General features: G+C 41.4%; 2 protein-coding genes across 2 annotated transcripts in view; both read left to right on the top strand.

Moving 5' to 3' along the window:
• zgc:101569 (uncharacterized protein LOC449822 homolog) overlaps positions 1–3,720 on the top strand; it is a 50,009-nt gene extending 46,289 nt beyond the window's left edge. Inside the window, exon 8 of the mRNA XM_067578259.1 lies at positions 3,592–3,720. The gene's annotated coding sequence lies outside the window, so the exon portion shown is untranslated. The remainder of the gene's footprint in view (positions 1–3,591) is intronic.
• Positions 1–16,853, top strand: part of bmp6 (bone morphogenetic protein 6) — a 45,357-nt gene that overhangs the window by 24,121 nt on the left and 4,383 nt on the right. The window contains exons 2-4 of the mRNA XM_067578255.1: positions 3,592–3,784; positions 8,264–8,412; positions 8,537–8,734. Coding sequence (XP_067434356.1) covers positions 3,592–3,784; positions 8,264–8,412; positions 8,537–8,734 — 540 coding nt within the window. The remainder of the gene's footprint in view (positions 1–3,591; positions 3,785–8,263; positions 8,413–8,536; positions 8,735–16,853) is intronic.

Here is a 16,853-nt window from a genome sequence, read left to right as displayed (position 1 = left end):
TGCAAAAAGAACAACAGAAATATCAACAAATGTGTAAAATGGCAGGAAACCTTTGCTGGCAGTTACATCTCAATAAAATCCAATATTATAAGGTTACTCTAGTGATTTTCTATTTATATTTCTATGAAGTGTGTGGACTATAAGAGACAGTAAAACAAAAGGTCAGAACTGAAGCAGCAGAGGCTGAGATATCCTGAATTTCAGTCCCTAGTATGGGTCAAGCTCCAAAAACACTAGATCCTACATTTCCCACAATGCAACATATAGCATCTTTTCGTTAAAAGCCCATGCCTTTCAAACCCCACCCCTCCAATTTGTAATACCAGCTTTCTGTTACAAATTTTAAGTCTTCAAGCTCAAGCAGAGATAATCTTGATGAGGTCACTATGACATCATCAGGGTAATTTTCTCAAATTTGACAAAGCTCATCCGGCTCTGCTGCTGAAAATATTGAAAAACTTTCACAGGCTTGACAAAGCTCCTCTTCCCGAGCCACAGAAGACATTTTGCATATTAACTGTTTTCACAGGCTGCGTAGCGCTAATCGTGGTGAGTAAACTGAGCATGTGTAAGATCTCTGGAGTGCCCTTTAAGACTAATACATTATATTTAGCTACACTGTAACGGAGGCTGTACGCTGTTTATATCTGGTTTCACTTATTACTGGAACTTGTGTGATTACAGGGCTGCATTCACAGCATAACGATCTCATTTCATCTCCTGATGAAAGTTTACCTTTGCTCGGTAAAATGTTGAGATTGTCAGTACAGTCTGTTAAACACACTCTGTACAGGTGCTTGTTATTTTGTACATCTTACTATTGTATTTTTCAGCAAATGTAATAAATATTTGATACATGCATGTGAAACTCCTCCTGACCTTCTCACCACCTACACGAAGTTTATCAAAGAGCTTTCGTGCCAAAAAGTCAGTAGATTTTTTAAGAGGGAATATAAAATTTCAAGCTGTTGGTCTTCAGGCCCGGGGGTGTTGGAGGGAGTGTTGTAAAGTCATTTAGAGTACCATGACCTCTACTCAAGGCCTACACACACATTCACACTCACATGCACACACACAAAGTTTAGCTGATTTATCTTCCCTTCAACACAAGCCCAGATATCACACACAGTTACTGCAACATCTGTGTGTGTGTATGTGTGTGTGTGTGTGTGAGTGGGCAGCTTGTGGAGTAAGAGGATGAAATGGTCACTGTCACATCTGATAGCAGTCACAGTGTCTCTGTCTGATGTGAATAACATCTCATTCTCTATAGGTGGTTTCCTCTCCTCTTTGAAAAGTGTTTGAAGTACAAAGAAGCCAGATTGGCTGAGTCGCAAACTGAGATGCCTCAATTATCATAATTTGTTTTGACCGAGTTGCAGCAATATGTGGTTCAGGATTGGACTACTCAAGCTCCTCAGAAATGCTATGAAGCTAGACAGACATTCCTTCCCTCCCTGCCTTTTATGCTTGGTTTGTTACTTAAGTTCAGCATTTATGTAACTTGGAAATGTCTTGGGATGAGGGGAGCTTTGACCTTCCTGGGTGTGGGTATAAGGTGGGGCTGGCACTTTTGGGAGAGTCTGATTGGTTCCAGTATTCCCACATCAACACAATTTTCTCTTCAGCTGTGACTTGGGGAACAAAATGTGTCATTGGTCCATTTTGGGCGGGTCCCCACATCATAAAATTACCAGAAAGTTTTAACAAGCCTGGCTCAGGTACAAAAATACATTTTTTTCTTACCTCAGGTTTGGTTCTTCTAAATAAAATATCCATTTAAATAAATTCAAAATGTTGGCCCCTTTACTTTTTTTGACTACTTCAGATATGTAATTTCTTAAATATGTCTGAAACTGCTGGACACACTTAATTATAGAGCCATGTGTTGGGGTAATGTGGGAAGGAGATGTTTCCAGTGGACAGTCTGCAGTCACTTATCTAGTCACAAAGACTCCTCATATTGCTATGGTATATCAAAGGATGAGGGCAACAATGAAAGAGAGACTGAACGTGTATATGAGAAAGAAAATAGTGCGAAAATTAAAATCTTCTGTTCTATTAACAAATGTTTTGGATATAGAGATCTCATTTTTAAAATAAACAATTATTTGGTTTGTTACAATGAGAAAATCTTTACCACTTTCATGTCTGTATGATAAATACACAGCTACAGCCAGCAGATGGTTAGCATAGCTCAGCTTAGCATAACATAAAGACTGGAAACAGGGAGAAACAGCTAGCCTGGTTCTGTCTGAACTAAATCTGCCAACCAGCAGCACCACTAAAGATAGTCTTCCCAGCTTGTTCTGGCATATAACCCCTGTAAAACCACAATTTGCCAATTTTTACATTTCAGACTTTGTGTGGATTAACCATATAATGTGGTAATTGGTAAGCTCTAGAGGTGTTGGTGGGCACATTTTGTTACCTTCAGGCAGAGTTTCAAATAAGCATATTTCCCAAAATGTTGAGCTATTCCTTTAACACACAAATCCTGCAGCTGCAGCCGTAGTAGCAGAAGGCAGAGTAGACAAATGTATGATGATGAATATCTATGTTTGGTCCACTGCAGGTGAAAAACCTAGTCGGTTGCATAAATCCAGTTTTGGTTCCCAGTCAGTCTGCACTCTGTGGTGGTGAAACCACAGCCTGTTGAACCTCTCTGTGCTGAGTGGAAACTGGCATGGAGATGATGATAGTGTATGTATGTTTGTGTGTGTGTGTGGTTGTGTGTAGCATACAAGAAAGTATTTAAATCAGTGAGAGTGTGATGGAGTAAGAATAGTAAGAATGTGTTGATGTGTGTTTTGGGTGCTCAAGCAATTAAGTTAGGCTACTTGTTTTGTGTGTGCTTTGCAGAATATAGCACATATCTGAGGTTTTAGCTACTGTTTATGCCTGCATGGGTATTTCTGTGCACGACCTTCTAATTGCATTCGACATGCCCCTCTTTATTCATTTTCCTCTTCTCGCTCTGTGTGTCCGTCGTCATACTGACTCTGCTGGCCCTTTGCTGTGGGAGAAAAAACCTCCAGCTGAGACAGGAACCGATTCCCCAGAGAGCACATTATCATTATGGCGCATATTGTACTTAAAAGCAGAGGAGGGAGCGCATTTGTTGGTTTTTGTCATTTCACGCTGTCAGAAGTGGTCTCAGAATGTCTCTAGGTTTGCTGCCACTGAAAAAAAAATCATGGGCTTTTGCTTCGGACTGACAATAACAGGGGTTTATTTAGGGAAACTGGAAACCACAAAACCTATTAGACCTTTAAGTATAAATCACATGTGATGGTTTTAAAGGCTTCTATGGTCGATCTCAGCGCAGTGTCTGTGAAAAGAATATCCGCTCATCACTCACTACTGTATATTTACACGGAAACCCTGTTTGTAAATATGTAATTTAATCCTATTTTCTGAAAATCGAAGTATAAATCTAATCAAACTACAAGAACAGTAGTGAGAAATGCAAAAGCATACCAGTGTTTAACTTTGTCTAGAGAGGTATTTTTCTTTCCCCCTGTCTTTCTCTTCAGGGATAACGTTGTGACCGTGTGTGTGTGTGTGTGTGTGTGTGCTTCCATCCCATAGTGGAGTACGACAGAGAGCTCTCTCCGCAGCGGCGTCACCACAAGGAGTTTAAGTTCAACCTCTCGCAGATCCCCGAGGGTGAAGCTATCACCGCAGCCGAGTTCCGACTCTACAAGGAGTGTGTGAGCCGCGCCTTCCGCAATGACACCTTCCTCCTCAAAGTCTACCAGGTGGTCAAGGAGCACCCTGACAGGTAACACACACACACACACACACACACACACACACACACACACACACACACACACACAGTTATAAGCATGTATATTGTACTGTAGCTCCTTGTTTCAGTCCTTCATTGAAGCCAAATACATTAAGTTAGATTATTGTGGCTGCATCCTTATATCAGATGGAAATATTTTTATTTTATACAATTTTTCCTGTAATTCAGAATGATGTATTTGTTATCTCTTAACTCAGAGATCCTAAAAACATGCACAACATGGGTGTACATTGATGCAACATGGATGGACCTGATAGAGTTACACTGGAACTGTGATTTCAAATAATGTATTGCTGAAAAAAAACACACTCAGTCGACTTTTTTCTGGATACTAGAGGGTAAAGAGTATGATTTAAAAAAAAAGTCACCTCTCTATCTTTCTATCATTCTCCCTGTGTGTTACATAGACTCTGGGCTCTCGCTGTGTTTATAATGTAAAATCAAGCAAAACCACGTCTTACAGAAATAGCACAGCTTCAAAATCCTCCCGTCCCCCAAATGAGCACAGCTAATACATGCCAAACATTTACATTACGTCTACAGGGGTAGATAAACATCCAGTAAGATTTCTGAATGATATTTGTGTTTTATCAAGCCCGCCCAGTGAGAACCAATACTAACACGAAGAGAATGTCTGATATATACATCTAATGTTGCCTGGTATATTTTGTTTATCAGTGAACACACATCAAAGTAACTGTGTGCCAGTCTTTCTTCATGTATAAACTGTGAAGCTGTAGATGTATGGAGAGCCATTACGCTTGATTAATATGTTATTTTGTGTTAAGCAACGTCAAGAAACAAAAACACCTTCGGGTGGGGTCTCTAACACCAAATGTTCTCAGACTGCAGTCCCAGGATAAAGCTGATCCACTCTGAAATCCTCGGACTGAACAAGTTTAACACTTTCAGCTATAGATGTTGGCAAAGTATATTTTTCCGTCTGTCAAAAGGTTTCTATGGGTATCAAAAGCTACTTATTTGCTGCATTCCTTTATCCCTACAATGGGTGGTTTGTGCTCTCCAGCCTGGAGGTAAAGCCTTTTATTTTTGGAGATATTTGGAGATTAAAGGGCCCATATATCTCCAATTTCTGTATTATTGTAGGACAGCTTTTCTTACCTTGAAGAAAATTACAGCCTAGATGGTGCGCTATCAGGTGGAGAAAGATTGTCGCCTCTGTGTTTACATTTCATGAGAGTGAATTAAAGGTGCAACATGCATTCAGTTAAAAAAATCAAACTGCTTATTTTACAGTCTCATCTTTAAGATGTATGTTTAATTAACCGCTCTGAAAGTGTCTCCTGAAGATCGATGGGCAACAATATGACAAAAAGTACAGCCTAGAAGTAAACAGTTATTTGCTCTATAAAGGCTTTGCTGTTGTTTTTCTCATTTTCTGCTTTTTTGCAAAACTGTACCTTCGTAATCGCCCAATCAGCGGGGAGCCTATTAACTTTCTTGTGCCCCTCCTTCCCGTAAAAACCTGACTCCTGTTTTGACTCTAAGCCATAATGATAGAGCGCTTAATTAGCCTGACACCCTTTGTACTTTTCATTTGATTGGGGCGGTTTCGCTAACAGCAGGCAAGGAATGTGAGAGACTACAATGCCAAAAATGTGGCAGGCCTGACATCCAATGAGAAAGGGCAGGTTGCTGCGAATGCTGTTTTTACTGACCAAAACCCATTCAGCAGCATTTTGCCAGCCGTTATACTGTAGCTAACAGGATGATTTCATTCCTCTCTTCTCTAATACACATACTTCAACTCCTGCTAGAGGTAATATTACCTTTATTCTCATTCTTAGAGCACAGAGAGCTCTTCCCTGATCTTTTCCCTCCAGATGTCTCACTTACATATTGCTTTTACATTCTTACAAATATGCCTTTTCAGCAGTTTAAAAGATGAAAGCACATTAGCTTTGAGCTACACTCTCTCACATTGCATCACAATTTTAACAACAGCTACTGACAAGACTTATAAAGGAGATTTATTGTAGCAAAAAAACACTACTTTGACCCTTAACCTTATTATTCCAGTTCATTTAAGCAGTCAGTCAATAAGCAGTTTTACAGTAGGCTCTCAGTAGCCTTCGCCCTGCAGGCGGCTCTGTGATGTACCCCCTGCTGTTCTTCGTCAGGCGAACGGTGGCTGTGATGATGAGGCGGAAACATCGGTACGCTGGCTCATGCTGTGACAAACGTGTGAACTTAGCAGTAGGGTGGAGAGCGCGTGTGTGTGTGTGTGTGAGGGAAAACAGGGACTAGAGGCTCATACGGAAGCCGTCAGAAACACTCTCATTAATGACCAATAAAGAGGCGCTGCTGATGCATGACTGCAGGGGCATTCTCCGAACACCTGGATGATTGCGAGGCTTTGATGTCGGTTTGGGAGGAGGGTCTGACCGACCCGATGCTGTGTTATTACTACTGTAATGGGACAGTGGGAGGACAAGCCCTCTTATCACTCACACTCTGTCTTTTCCTCACGTCTCCTCTGCTCTCTTTTCATTTAACACTCTGCATTGGTAATATTCTCTTCCACTGTTTGACATCTTCCATTTTGAAGCCTGATTTCATTCTCACAAAACATTGTAAATGATATTAACATACCTGTAGCCTGATACCAAAGATTTAATTCCTTCCTTTCCCCTGTCCCTCAGAGAGGTGGACCTTATGGTCAAACCTACAGTGGAGAAGAATACAGTGCATTTTCTGTTAAGTGCTGCTATTCATCTTCCTGTCATTTTGTTATGATACTGTTACCCTGATACGAACCAAGAGCTCCTGTGTCTCTCCTGAGTTCTTAAAGAGGTAGATCTCTTTATCTCCGCTCTGAGCTATAATGAGACTATACTGCACAACAACAGAGCAAAATGATCAGACTGAAGCAGAGCAGACACTTTAAATCATGTCCTGTTTCCTCTTTTTTTGTATTTTTCATGTTTTCTGATGTTGGTTCGTATTTTATACACTCCTCCTCTCTCTCTCTCTCTGTAAGTTTTGTGCTTTGCTACATACTTCTCAGATGTGTCTCTCCCTGTACGTTCTCTTCCTCGGTGCTTAATCAAATGTGTATCATTTCTCTGTGTTTCATAAATCCTGTCTTCTTGTCTTTTTAAAAAGTTGGGTTGCAGGATTTTTAACTCTTAATCTACTTTAACTTAACATTTTTGATCATGGGCCAGTTTAAAACTAACCTCTACCCCATGAAAAACAAATTTCCATCACATTTGTAAAAGCCAAATTTACCCATTTTAAGTGAACGGATCAAACCTGGCAGCTCTGTCAGAACTTGATTTAAAAACCTTCAAGTTGTGGCAAACTTAAAGGTCAATGAAGCTCTGGTTAAAAAATAATTTTGAAATCTAAATGGGAAAGAATGATCTCATCAAATCGTGACCATGGCAGTCATGGTGTTGGAAGTCTTACAGGATTGCTTTTTTAAAGAGGTCATATGATGCCCCTTTCCCAGTTTAATATTTTCATTTTTGTGGTCTATTTACAAACATTTGAATGTTTTATGGTCAAAAAGCACCTAGTTACAGCTGTACAAGCCACGGATGCAGCCCCTCTGTCTCATTCAGCCTTAAATGGTTTTGTGTCTGCTCAATGCCCTCTCCTCTGATTGGCTAACTGTTTTCTGAGTGACGCATGACCAGGCCAACCACAGGTACCAGACTGTAGCCTACTGTAGCTAGGTAAAGCCAGGGCTCTGGGTGAAACTCATCGGTAAATTGTGCTGACCACCACTGAGGATAATGTTATCCAACCTATGGAAGGCTGTGCAATGACAAATTTGCTTCTCTCTGCCTCTCCTCTGTTCCGCTCTGTGTGTGTGTGTGGAGGGACTAAGCCCCGCCCCCAGTGAAACACAGAGCAGAGGAGAAGAGAGAAAGTAGTGCAACCATAAATGCCAGCAAAACATGGTAGAGACTCTCACACTGAGCTGAAATGAAACAAGTGCACATAAATTAGGTAAATAACATAAGGCAATGGTAGGGGAAACACTGAGCGAATAGTTGTGACATCACAACCTTAACGACTCGTTTAAAGTCATAGTTTCTGAATATGGGCTGTGTGCATTTCTCCGTGGACTGAGCGTTTTGATACTTTCATAGTATTTATGTAGCACCTAGACCTGCTTTATAATCAAAAAAGAAATGGAAATCACTTTCTACAATAGGTCCCCTTTAAATCAGATAAATTAGATAATTATGTGTTTGTTACGACTGCCAGCAAGCTAATTTCTCTCTTACATTTTATCTTTTTCATTCATACAAATAAATTTGTGGCCCTAATCCTCTTTTGTACATTCACAATTTGTAGCAAAAAACTTTTTTTTTTCCCTCTTTGGCTCTGTACATTTTGATGTTTAACTCAGCAAATAAGAATGTTATCTTTTATCCACGCAAGTTTTCCTTTTTATTTTTTCACATGTTCTCCCAGAGAGGCAGATCTGTTCCTGCTGGAGTCTCGCAGGCTTTGGGCTGCTGAGGAGGGCTGGTTGGAGTTTGACATCACCGCCACCAGCAACCTGTGGGTGATGAGCCCGGTGCACAACCTGGGCCTGCAGGTCAGCGTGGAGACCAGCAGTGGTAAGACATTAGATTATATATTAATTTTAATGCACAATTCACACAGTTTCACATGAAAACAAACATTAATCTGTAGTTCGAAGTAAAAGTCATATAATTTTGAGTGCTGTGTTTTTCGAAACAGGGCAGAGCATCAGCTCCAAAGAGGCAGGGCTCGTTGGACGTGACGGCGCGCTGGAGAAGCAGCCCTTCATGGTGGCGTTCTTTAAGGTCAGCGAAGTGCACATCCGCACCGCCCGCTCCACTGGCGGCAAACGTCGCCAGCAGAACCGCAACCGATCCACCCAACCACAGGATGGATCCAGAGGGCCCAGCCCAGCAGGTCAGTCTGACATCTGCTACACGAACACTGAACCTCAACTGACCTCATCACACCGCGCAACAATGAACACAAGCAGACACAAAAATGACCGCGCCCTAACCTCACTACATCCGTAACTGATGGCTAACCTGTTGAGAGCAGGGGATGGGCAGCATGTGTTTGAAGTATCCCTCTTTGAGAAACTTGATAAATTGAACCTGACTTGTGCTGGATCTCTTTAATCAGCCCCCGTCAGTTGAAAATCCTCGCCCAGGGATGATGTCCAAAATCTTTTTTTTTACTGTAGTTTCTCTGTATGGATTAAGGGTATTACAGTGTATCCCAGAAACTGCATCTTGAACGGTGAATATATTTCTCAGAGCAATATATAAGATGTGTTATTTATGAAGGGGATTTCTGTGGCACCTCTCCAGACAGGCTGAGTTATTGAATGGTGGGTTTGGCTTGAGTGTTTAGCTAAAAAGACTAAAGTAAATGAGGAAAAGATGGAGTATGAGATATATGGGTGGTGTTAGAGAGCATAGAGCAGAAAGGAGTTAAAGAACTGGGGGTCAAACAGGAAAAAAAAGAATATATTATGGTAAAAAGAGGAGAAGCAAGCATGTCAGACTGTTTATTTGATAATATAATAATTCCCAGTAGAGAATTTGGACAATAGAAAATGGCAGAGACACAAAACAGCGCAGTAAATATTAAAGAATTTAAGACGCAGACGGTGAATCATCTTGACAGGTGACCTCATCCTCCTCATCAGTCCCCCACGCTCCTCTTCCTACTCAGCAGATGATGTAATGGGCAGGTATAAGCTTGATGTTATGAGCTCCGCAAATTAAATCAAACCCTAATCCGCCCACCTTTCACCTGCTGTGTAATTCTGGCCAGCCTTTATAGCGCTTAAAGCTAAGCTGCTCCTGTGAGGCTTCATTGTGTGACTGCTACAGCACATAAAGCTTGCGCTCAGTGAGCCTGCCGTTAATATCTGTCTGATCCTTGGCTAATTTGACAGATGAAGCATCACGCTAATATTAAGCCTTCACGCCTCAGAGCTTTGACTCAGAGAAGATCCCTGTGTGCAGCAGTAAATATAGTGTCTCCAGCAGGCAACCACCTCTATATATTTCAAGTATTGGTGATATTTGGTGATAACTTTTCTTACGTCCAGTATATTTTAAAATTCTTGCTTTCTACCATATCTTCACATGACAACTACGGTATGGTTAAGGTGAGAGAAAGACTGGTTGTGGCAAATAAACTTTGGCTAAACTAAGGTTAAGGTTGAGCAACTAAAACTCTTTGTTAGGCTTAATCAAAGATCACGGTTAGGGCTAATAAAAAGGTGAACTTTCCAGCTTGCTACATAAAGGGTACACTATTTTTTGCAGTGGCACTGAATGTTGCCTTTGGAGGTAAATTGTGAGAGGATCATAACATTATGTAACTTCTTCTTACTTTACTTGAATAGTGTACCTTGGATTTATGTCATAGATGTCAGCCTAAAACCTCATAAACTTGATTCTACAAATGGCAAAATAGTTCAAACTGTGTTTAGGAAAGTACACATAACATTGTTAACACAGGACATACAGTAGTATTGCTGTATTTAAATATCTCATATAGAGCTGTGTATTGGCAAACCTTCAGGTAGCCAAAATTGTTTGGCCCAACAGCAGTCTGAATTCGGCACACCTGCTTGTGGGACTCATGTCAGACTTGTGATAAATGACGTGCCAGAATCAGCCCAAGTATATCTGTGCTGATTCCAGAGACTGAGACTCTCTTAAAATTAGTGACGGTGCTGCTAACTGTAGCCGAGGCTCAGCCATAACAGCTCAAGTCTGCGCCCCCAAAACCTAGCCAAATCTGGCAGCCAAACTAGGCCAGAGCCGGCTCACTTTTGGTCGTCCGATGCCAGAACACAGCTTAGTGCGTTGACACACAGCTGCAAACGGCCCGACTTGGCCAGCTACCTGGGAAGCGATTTACCTTTGCTTTGCTTTTTCTGCTCACCCGATTTAATTGCTATACCATCTGCATGGTATACAGAAGTATTTGCTGGACAAGCTGGGTGTGCTCTCTCCACTGCTCCCTGAAAGTCTTTTGCTGAGATTTGTTGGCTTTATTTTCTGTTTGTTCAGTGCATCTCCTTCGACTTCTCAGTAGGTTGCAGCATGCTGCTGTTAACACAAGAGGTTGTAAGTTAAATTCCTGCAGGGCCTTTTCTCAGTAATTGCATTAGATGAAAGCTTTGGCTGACATAACAGAGAACAAAGACTCATAATTTGTTATGCTACAGGACAGTTAGGGTGTACCACATGTTCAGTTTTGGCTCCAGACCTATACTCTCTTCTACCCAGCTGTCACTTTTGGCTTGAGATGTCCTAAGATGTCTTAAGACTTTAAGTCGAGATGTCTTGAAGACACAGTGATACGGGGGTACACGGTGAATCAGGGGGCTAAGGTGTACACCATGTGCTCACAATGTGGGTTCCTGTAACGGATGTCATCCCTGCTTTCCTCCAGTAAAGGAATATTTATGTTAAATGTAAATATATTCATAATTAAAGAAAGAGTTAAATGCCGTTATATAACAGTCTGTCTCTCACTGAACTACTTTTATAAGCAAACTGTTAACACAGCAGGTTGTCTGTAGTCTGTTTTAGTGTCCCAGTCTGTGTCAGGAGGATGAGAAAACCTTCTCTGATGTGAATCTGCTCAAAAATTCTGCTCTAACAAGGACAATCTGTTAAATATGTGTCCTGGAGGATTGGACTTTACATAACCCAAAACATCAAGACCTCTCCGCCTCGCCACTCGGGACGACGGGGAGTGTAAATATTTAGATCCTACACAGGAAGCGGGGAGGCCCCCCTCGCGACAGCCGAGTGTCCGCGGCCAGTGGAGGACTGCTGGGATTGGACGGGATGGGAGGATCCGTGAGGAATTCAGGAGGGCATATGGTTTCAATACCGCATCACTCACTCCAGAGACAGGGAGGAGGACAGGATGGATGGGGAGAGCATCCGTCTTGTGGAGCTCTCATAGGGAGAAACAAAATGTGGATGTTGTCCCCCAGTTTCTGTTTGGCACAGAGCTTCAGTACATCAGTTCAAGCCACTGCAGCTTCACCTAAAAGGAGTATTTCACCGATAATTCACCCTACTTTTTCCGAAAAAACATGAGATCTAAGGCCGGAAGGCAGCAACGTGTTTGTTTTTAATTGCTCTAGTGTGCACTAGCTTTCACACACTGTAGAGGCTTTTTAAAACTTTTTTTCAGCACGAGTTACTTTGCTCTGTGTGTATTCTGAAAATAGATTTTATCCTCTGCCCAAATTGCATACTCCTGACCTGTGTGGTGCAATGATTTTACTACATCTTTTTTATTAGGTTGTCCTCATTTCGAGTGCAACTGACAACTGAAGAACTATTTTTGTCCATTTTCATTTAGATTTTGGTATTTGGCCGCACTGCTTTGCTTTGTCATAAATTCCTAAAACGCCTTTCTCAGTGTGCGAAGGATATAAAACGACCTTTTAACATGGAATCTACATATTCCCAGCTGTATTCCCTGCAAGGCTTTGGGCCTTGTTATTTTCTCATTTTCATAATTTTGCGAGCTGGATTTAAAATGACATGTGATATTAAATACCTTCCAGATGACACAAGAGGACAAATTCGGCCAAATAGATTTCTGCAGCATTAGTTTTTAGATAATGGTGTGATTATATGAGTAATAAATCAGTTTTTTTTTCCACTTTTTACTCACAGTTTTGTTCTAACGTCTTGGTCATTTGTTCAGTTTAGTAGTAATTTACACATTCTCTTAAATTGTGAGTTATGAGAACAATGCATGAATATTTTTGATATTTCCGCCCCCTCTGGGCGTGCCTGATCTGTGCGGAGTGGAAAATACTGCTGTGTACCTTGCCAAAAGAACAATACAACACCTTTAAAGGTAATTTGGGGTTTTGTGGGCGAAGAAGGCCGGGGAGGTAATGGGAGTCAGGTTGGGCTTTGGCTGTGGGGGAAGTTAACAACCATCCGGGGAAGGAATATCACGTCCCAGCAAAGCACAGGCGGCCTGTAATTAGGCCTAGCCAGTCATTAGCTGCGCAGCTAAAAGACTGACCACGCTAACAGTATCGCTTAAAGAATTATAATAACACGGCTCTTGGCCAGCTGTGTTTTTTCATCTGTCTCTTCTCTCCTCCCGCCTCCTCCTCATTCTCCTCACTCCTTCCCCACCCGACCTCCTTTTGTTTACCGTTAGAGTAATTAGACATGGCGGAGCTCCCTCGCAGGGTTTAATAACCTCTGTGATGAAAGACAGGAAGAAAGATAAACTTCAGTAGTAGTGCTTGGAGGGAGGGATGGAGGGAGAGGAGAGGAGAAGGGACAACAGTGACATTCTCTCATGTCTTCATGGGCATTGGGACACTCTCCTTCTGTCTTCCGGGATAAGGACGCAGATTTTATTTTAAACATTGGGCTATACTGTATAACCCAAGTTTTCTGTCACCACCACCTCTATGGGAGTTCATGTAATTGCTACTGTAAAACATGCAATCTTTCCTTGCTCCAAAATGAGTCTTGATTTGAGAAATTGCTGGAGTAAACTATAGAATTACAGTGAGGCGGTTTGAGAGATTGTGGTCTGTTGGGCTTGAAATTACTTTTTAATGTCATATGTCACACACACACACATATATATACACAAACACACACACACACACACTTCATACACGTAACACCCTTGCTATAAAGTCTGAGTTGGCACCATTTGATTCTTGTATTTTCGGAACGACATGTGATAAATATAATTTATAGCCTTTTCCTCCTGACAGAGGTGCTGGTCAAAGTGTTTTCGATGCTTAATGAATGGCAGGTAGTGTAGTGAAGGGTTAATGTCAGCCCGGGACTCATACAGTGTATCGAAAGTCTCAGTGTTAAGGAGCTACAGTGCCTAAGCTCAGTAAGGAGCAGTGTTTCCCCTGCTATTGAATAGACAGGGTGGGGAACCAGCAGTTACGGCCCCACCTCAATGAATTCAATGTGAATTAGTTTCAGTGGAGAGTTTTAGTGTCACATGGTCAAATGGATGTTTGTCTACTAACAGAGAAACATTTCCAGGTTAAACACTGTTAGGTAAGCTGCTGTAAAATGGGAGCAGAGCTCAGTGCCATTCACATTAGCATGTCCTTAAACGAACTCCTGCTTTCCCTCCATTTGATATTCAAATATTTGGTCCCGACGAAGCAGGTGAAACTGGAGTTAATGTCCTTTAGGCGCTGCTGATGCTTAAAGGAATAGTTTGACATTCCAGGAGATACACTTATTTGCTTTCTTGCCCGAGAGTTAGATGAGAAGATTGATACTACTGTCATGTCTGTATGGTAAAAAAAAAGCTACAGCTAGCGGTTGGTTAGCGTAGCTTAGCATAATAGTGGAAGCAGGGGGAAGCAGCCTGTTAAGATTGATAAGAGTCCAGAAAGTCAATACACCTGGTCCAAGAAAGAGTCTGGCACATAACCACCGAATAGAACCACACCTTGTCTTTTTTATACTTTGTTTTTTGTAAGGATTAAACTAACAAGATTTAACCTTTTAATCAGTGAGCTTTAGAGATGCTGGTAGGTGGATTTTGTTACCTTTGGACAGAGCCAGGCTAGCGGTTTCCCTGTGTTTCCGGTCTAAGCTAACCCATTGCTGGCTGTAGCTTAATTTTTACTTAAAAATAAGGTAATTTCCCAACATGTCGAACTATTCCTTTAATAAATGAGTCATAAAACCATCTGAATTATGTAATTTTATATTTTTTGGGCTAACCAACTACGCCTACTAGAATACTCCCAAAGACACTGGAGTGTCATAACAGACTTAGTATAAGTATTAGTACATATTAGTATAATAAGTATAATATGCAGACTACGTTTCTTCCCACCTCAGCTCTCTGTCAGGGAAAGGAAAAAGAAATGAATGGAAGCCTCATGGGAGCCGGAGCTCAGCGGTAGCTGTGTGGCATTAAATTTTTACAGGCAGGAAGGGGAGATGTGGTTTATGGGCACCACAAATCTGGGCCTTTACACTCAATGAAAGCCCACAGTAAATATCAGCTTTATTCCTCTTAAAGAGCCCCACAGACTGTAAATGCAGATGGCTTTAAAGGCCGAGAGGTGCAAGGAAAATGAGTTGTGTGTATGTGTGTGTGTGTGTGTGAGAAAGAGAGGAAAAGGGAATATGTTGTTAAATACCAAAGCTTATATCATACAGCATACAGAAAAGCAAGGTATTATTTTAACATGTGTTGGTATCCACATTTTGTTCATTGTCATTTTCATTGGAAAAAAAAAAAAACTACAGGAAAAATATCTGCTGATTATATAACAATATCTTGATATGTTATGCTAATGTGTTAAACGCTCCTACACACCAATTTTTACTGCAAGTGTGCATGGAGCTTGCTGATGATTCAACTATATGTCTGACCGCACAGAATGCATCCATTTAATCAATTTATTCTGATAAGTAAACAGAGGAATACGCTGTTAATACAAAAGTATTAACAGTAGAAAAATAATTAAGATACAGTCATATCTGATGTCTGCAAACAAATCTAATTGATGCAACACATGTGAGATGATGAGTTGTTTGTTTTTTTTGACCAGGCCAGTAGTTTAAGTGATGAGTGACTTTATTAATGCCTACCAGTGTAGAAACCTGACAAGTGTGCAGGCAGCTCTGCAGCTTCACTCACACTCAACCCTGTGACCTGGAGCTGAATGTCACGCACCATAAACTAGACCTGGATGAGGGAGCAGGGGGTCCCTGGGACTGTGTGTGTAACACGGGTATGTGTAGTTTGAGGCAGTGAGTACAGCACTGAGTACTATATGTTATTCACAGAGAAACACACACAAAGAGAGACATGCTCACCGTCACATACACATAAAGACTGAGCTCTTAAAACTGATCGATGTACGGCTCCGTTGCCCCAGTCGTCACATCATGATTGAGTCTACATGGTCCACATTCCAATAGAGACTTATAAATCTCCACACATTAACTCTGTAAAAGCCCTATTATACTTTTATTACTGTAATGTGTCATTTAAGAGCCATTGTAATTCCTCTCTCAATAAACATCACCTCAAGTTCACATCAGGTCATCCAAGTCATTCAGCCTATCGGCTTTGTTCTTTTCTGGCACTTTTCCTCTGCCCTTGGTTGTTTCCTGTATATAAACACTGTACACACTGCACATGTCTCCTACAATGCATACTAAAAGTGCTTTTTATTTGCTGTTGTAATAATTATAGGAAAAAATCAGTAGGATCCTGCAGCAGCTGGTCTAGAACCAGACTGTTTCCTTGTTTGTGAAGGTCAACACACAGTAAATCTGTTAAATCCAAATGCTCTCTGCTGTTGAAGACTCTGGCAGGTCAGTCAGTCCACAGGGAGGCAGGATGAACACCACATGACCCTGCATTCATGTGTTTACACAAACACACACACACACACAGACGGAGCCGAATATGCATGCCTGAATGCAGAGTGCCCGTGCATCCATAAAAAGATTACACACCGGCAATCGCACACATCATCAACGGTACACACACTGACATAAAATCTTTTAATTCCACATTAGAAGACACTCAGCGAACTGCACTTCCTATCAAAGAGGAAGGAAACCTAAACTGGGGAAACACCTGACTGTATCCGACAGTTATGGCTGACACTTTGACCTCACTCGCTGCCGCCTGTCGTGACCAGTCTCACCTTTCCTTTCCTCTCTCTTACAAAATTAACCTGTTGAATCAAATGACGTATTCACGTTTTGCTGCAATAAAAAGAAAGCGGGAGGATTTATATCACACCTGATCTGCATCTGATTTTTGTGATGACATCTGAAAGGCAAATTTTAAGGAGGTGCGGGTGAAGCAGGTTGAGTTGAACATGATGTGAACAATATTCTCTTTTCTTGCTCTGAGTCTTCCCTGTCTCCTTCCTTTTCTTTCTCTCATGGTTTACTTCAAGCTGAGATGAATCCAAGTGCCAAATTCAACTTGCTCCCTCTCTCTCTGTCTCTCTCTCTCTCTCTGTCTGCCCTTTTTTTTTTTTTTT

Source organism: Thunnus thynnus, chromosome 21 (assembly GCF_963924715.1).
Source record: "Thunnus thynnus chromosome 21, fThuThy2.1, whole genome shotgun sequence".
Classification (NCBI taxonomy): Eukaryota; Metazoa; Chordata; class Actinopteri; order Scombriformes; family Scombridae; genus Thunnus; species Thunnus thynnus.
Note: the sequence above shows the minus strand (reverse complement) of the source record. Positions and strands in the feature narration are given on the sequence as shown.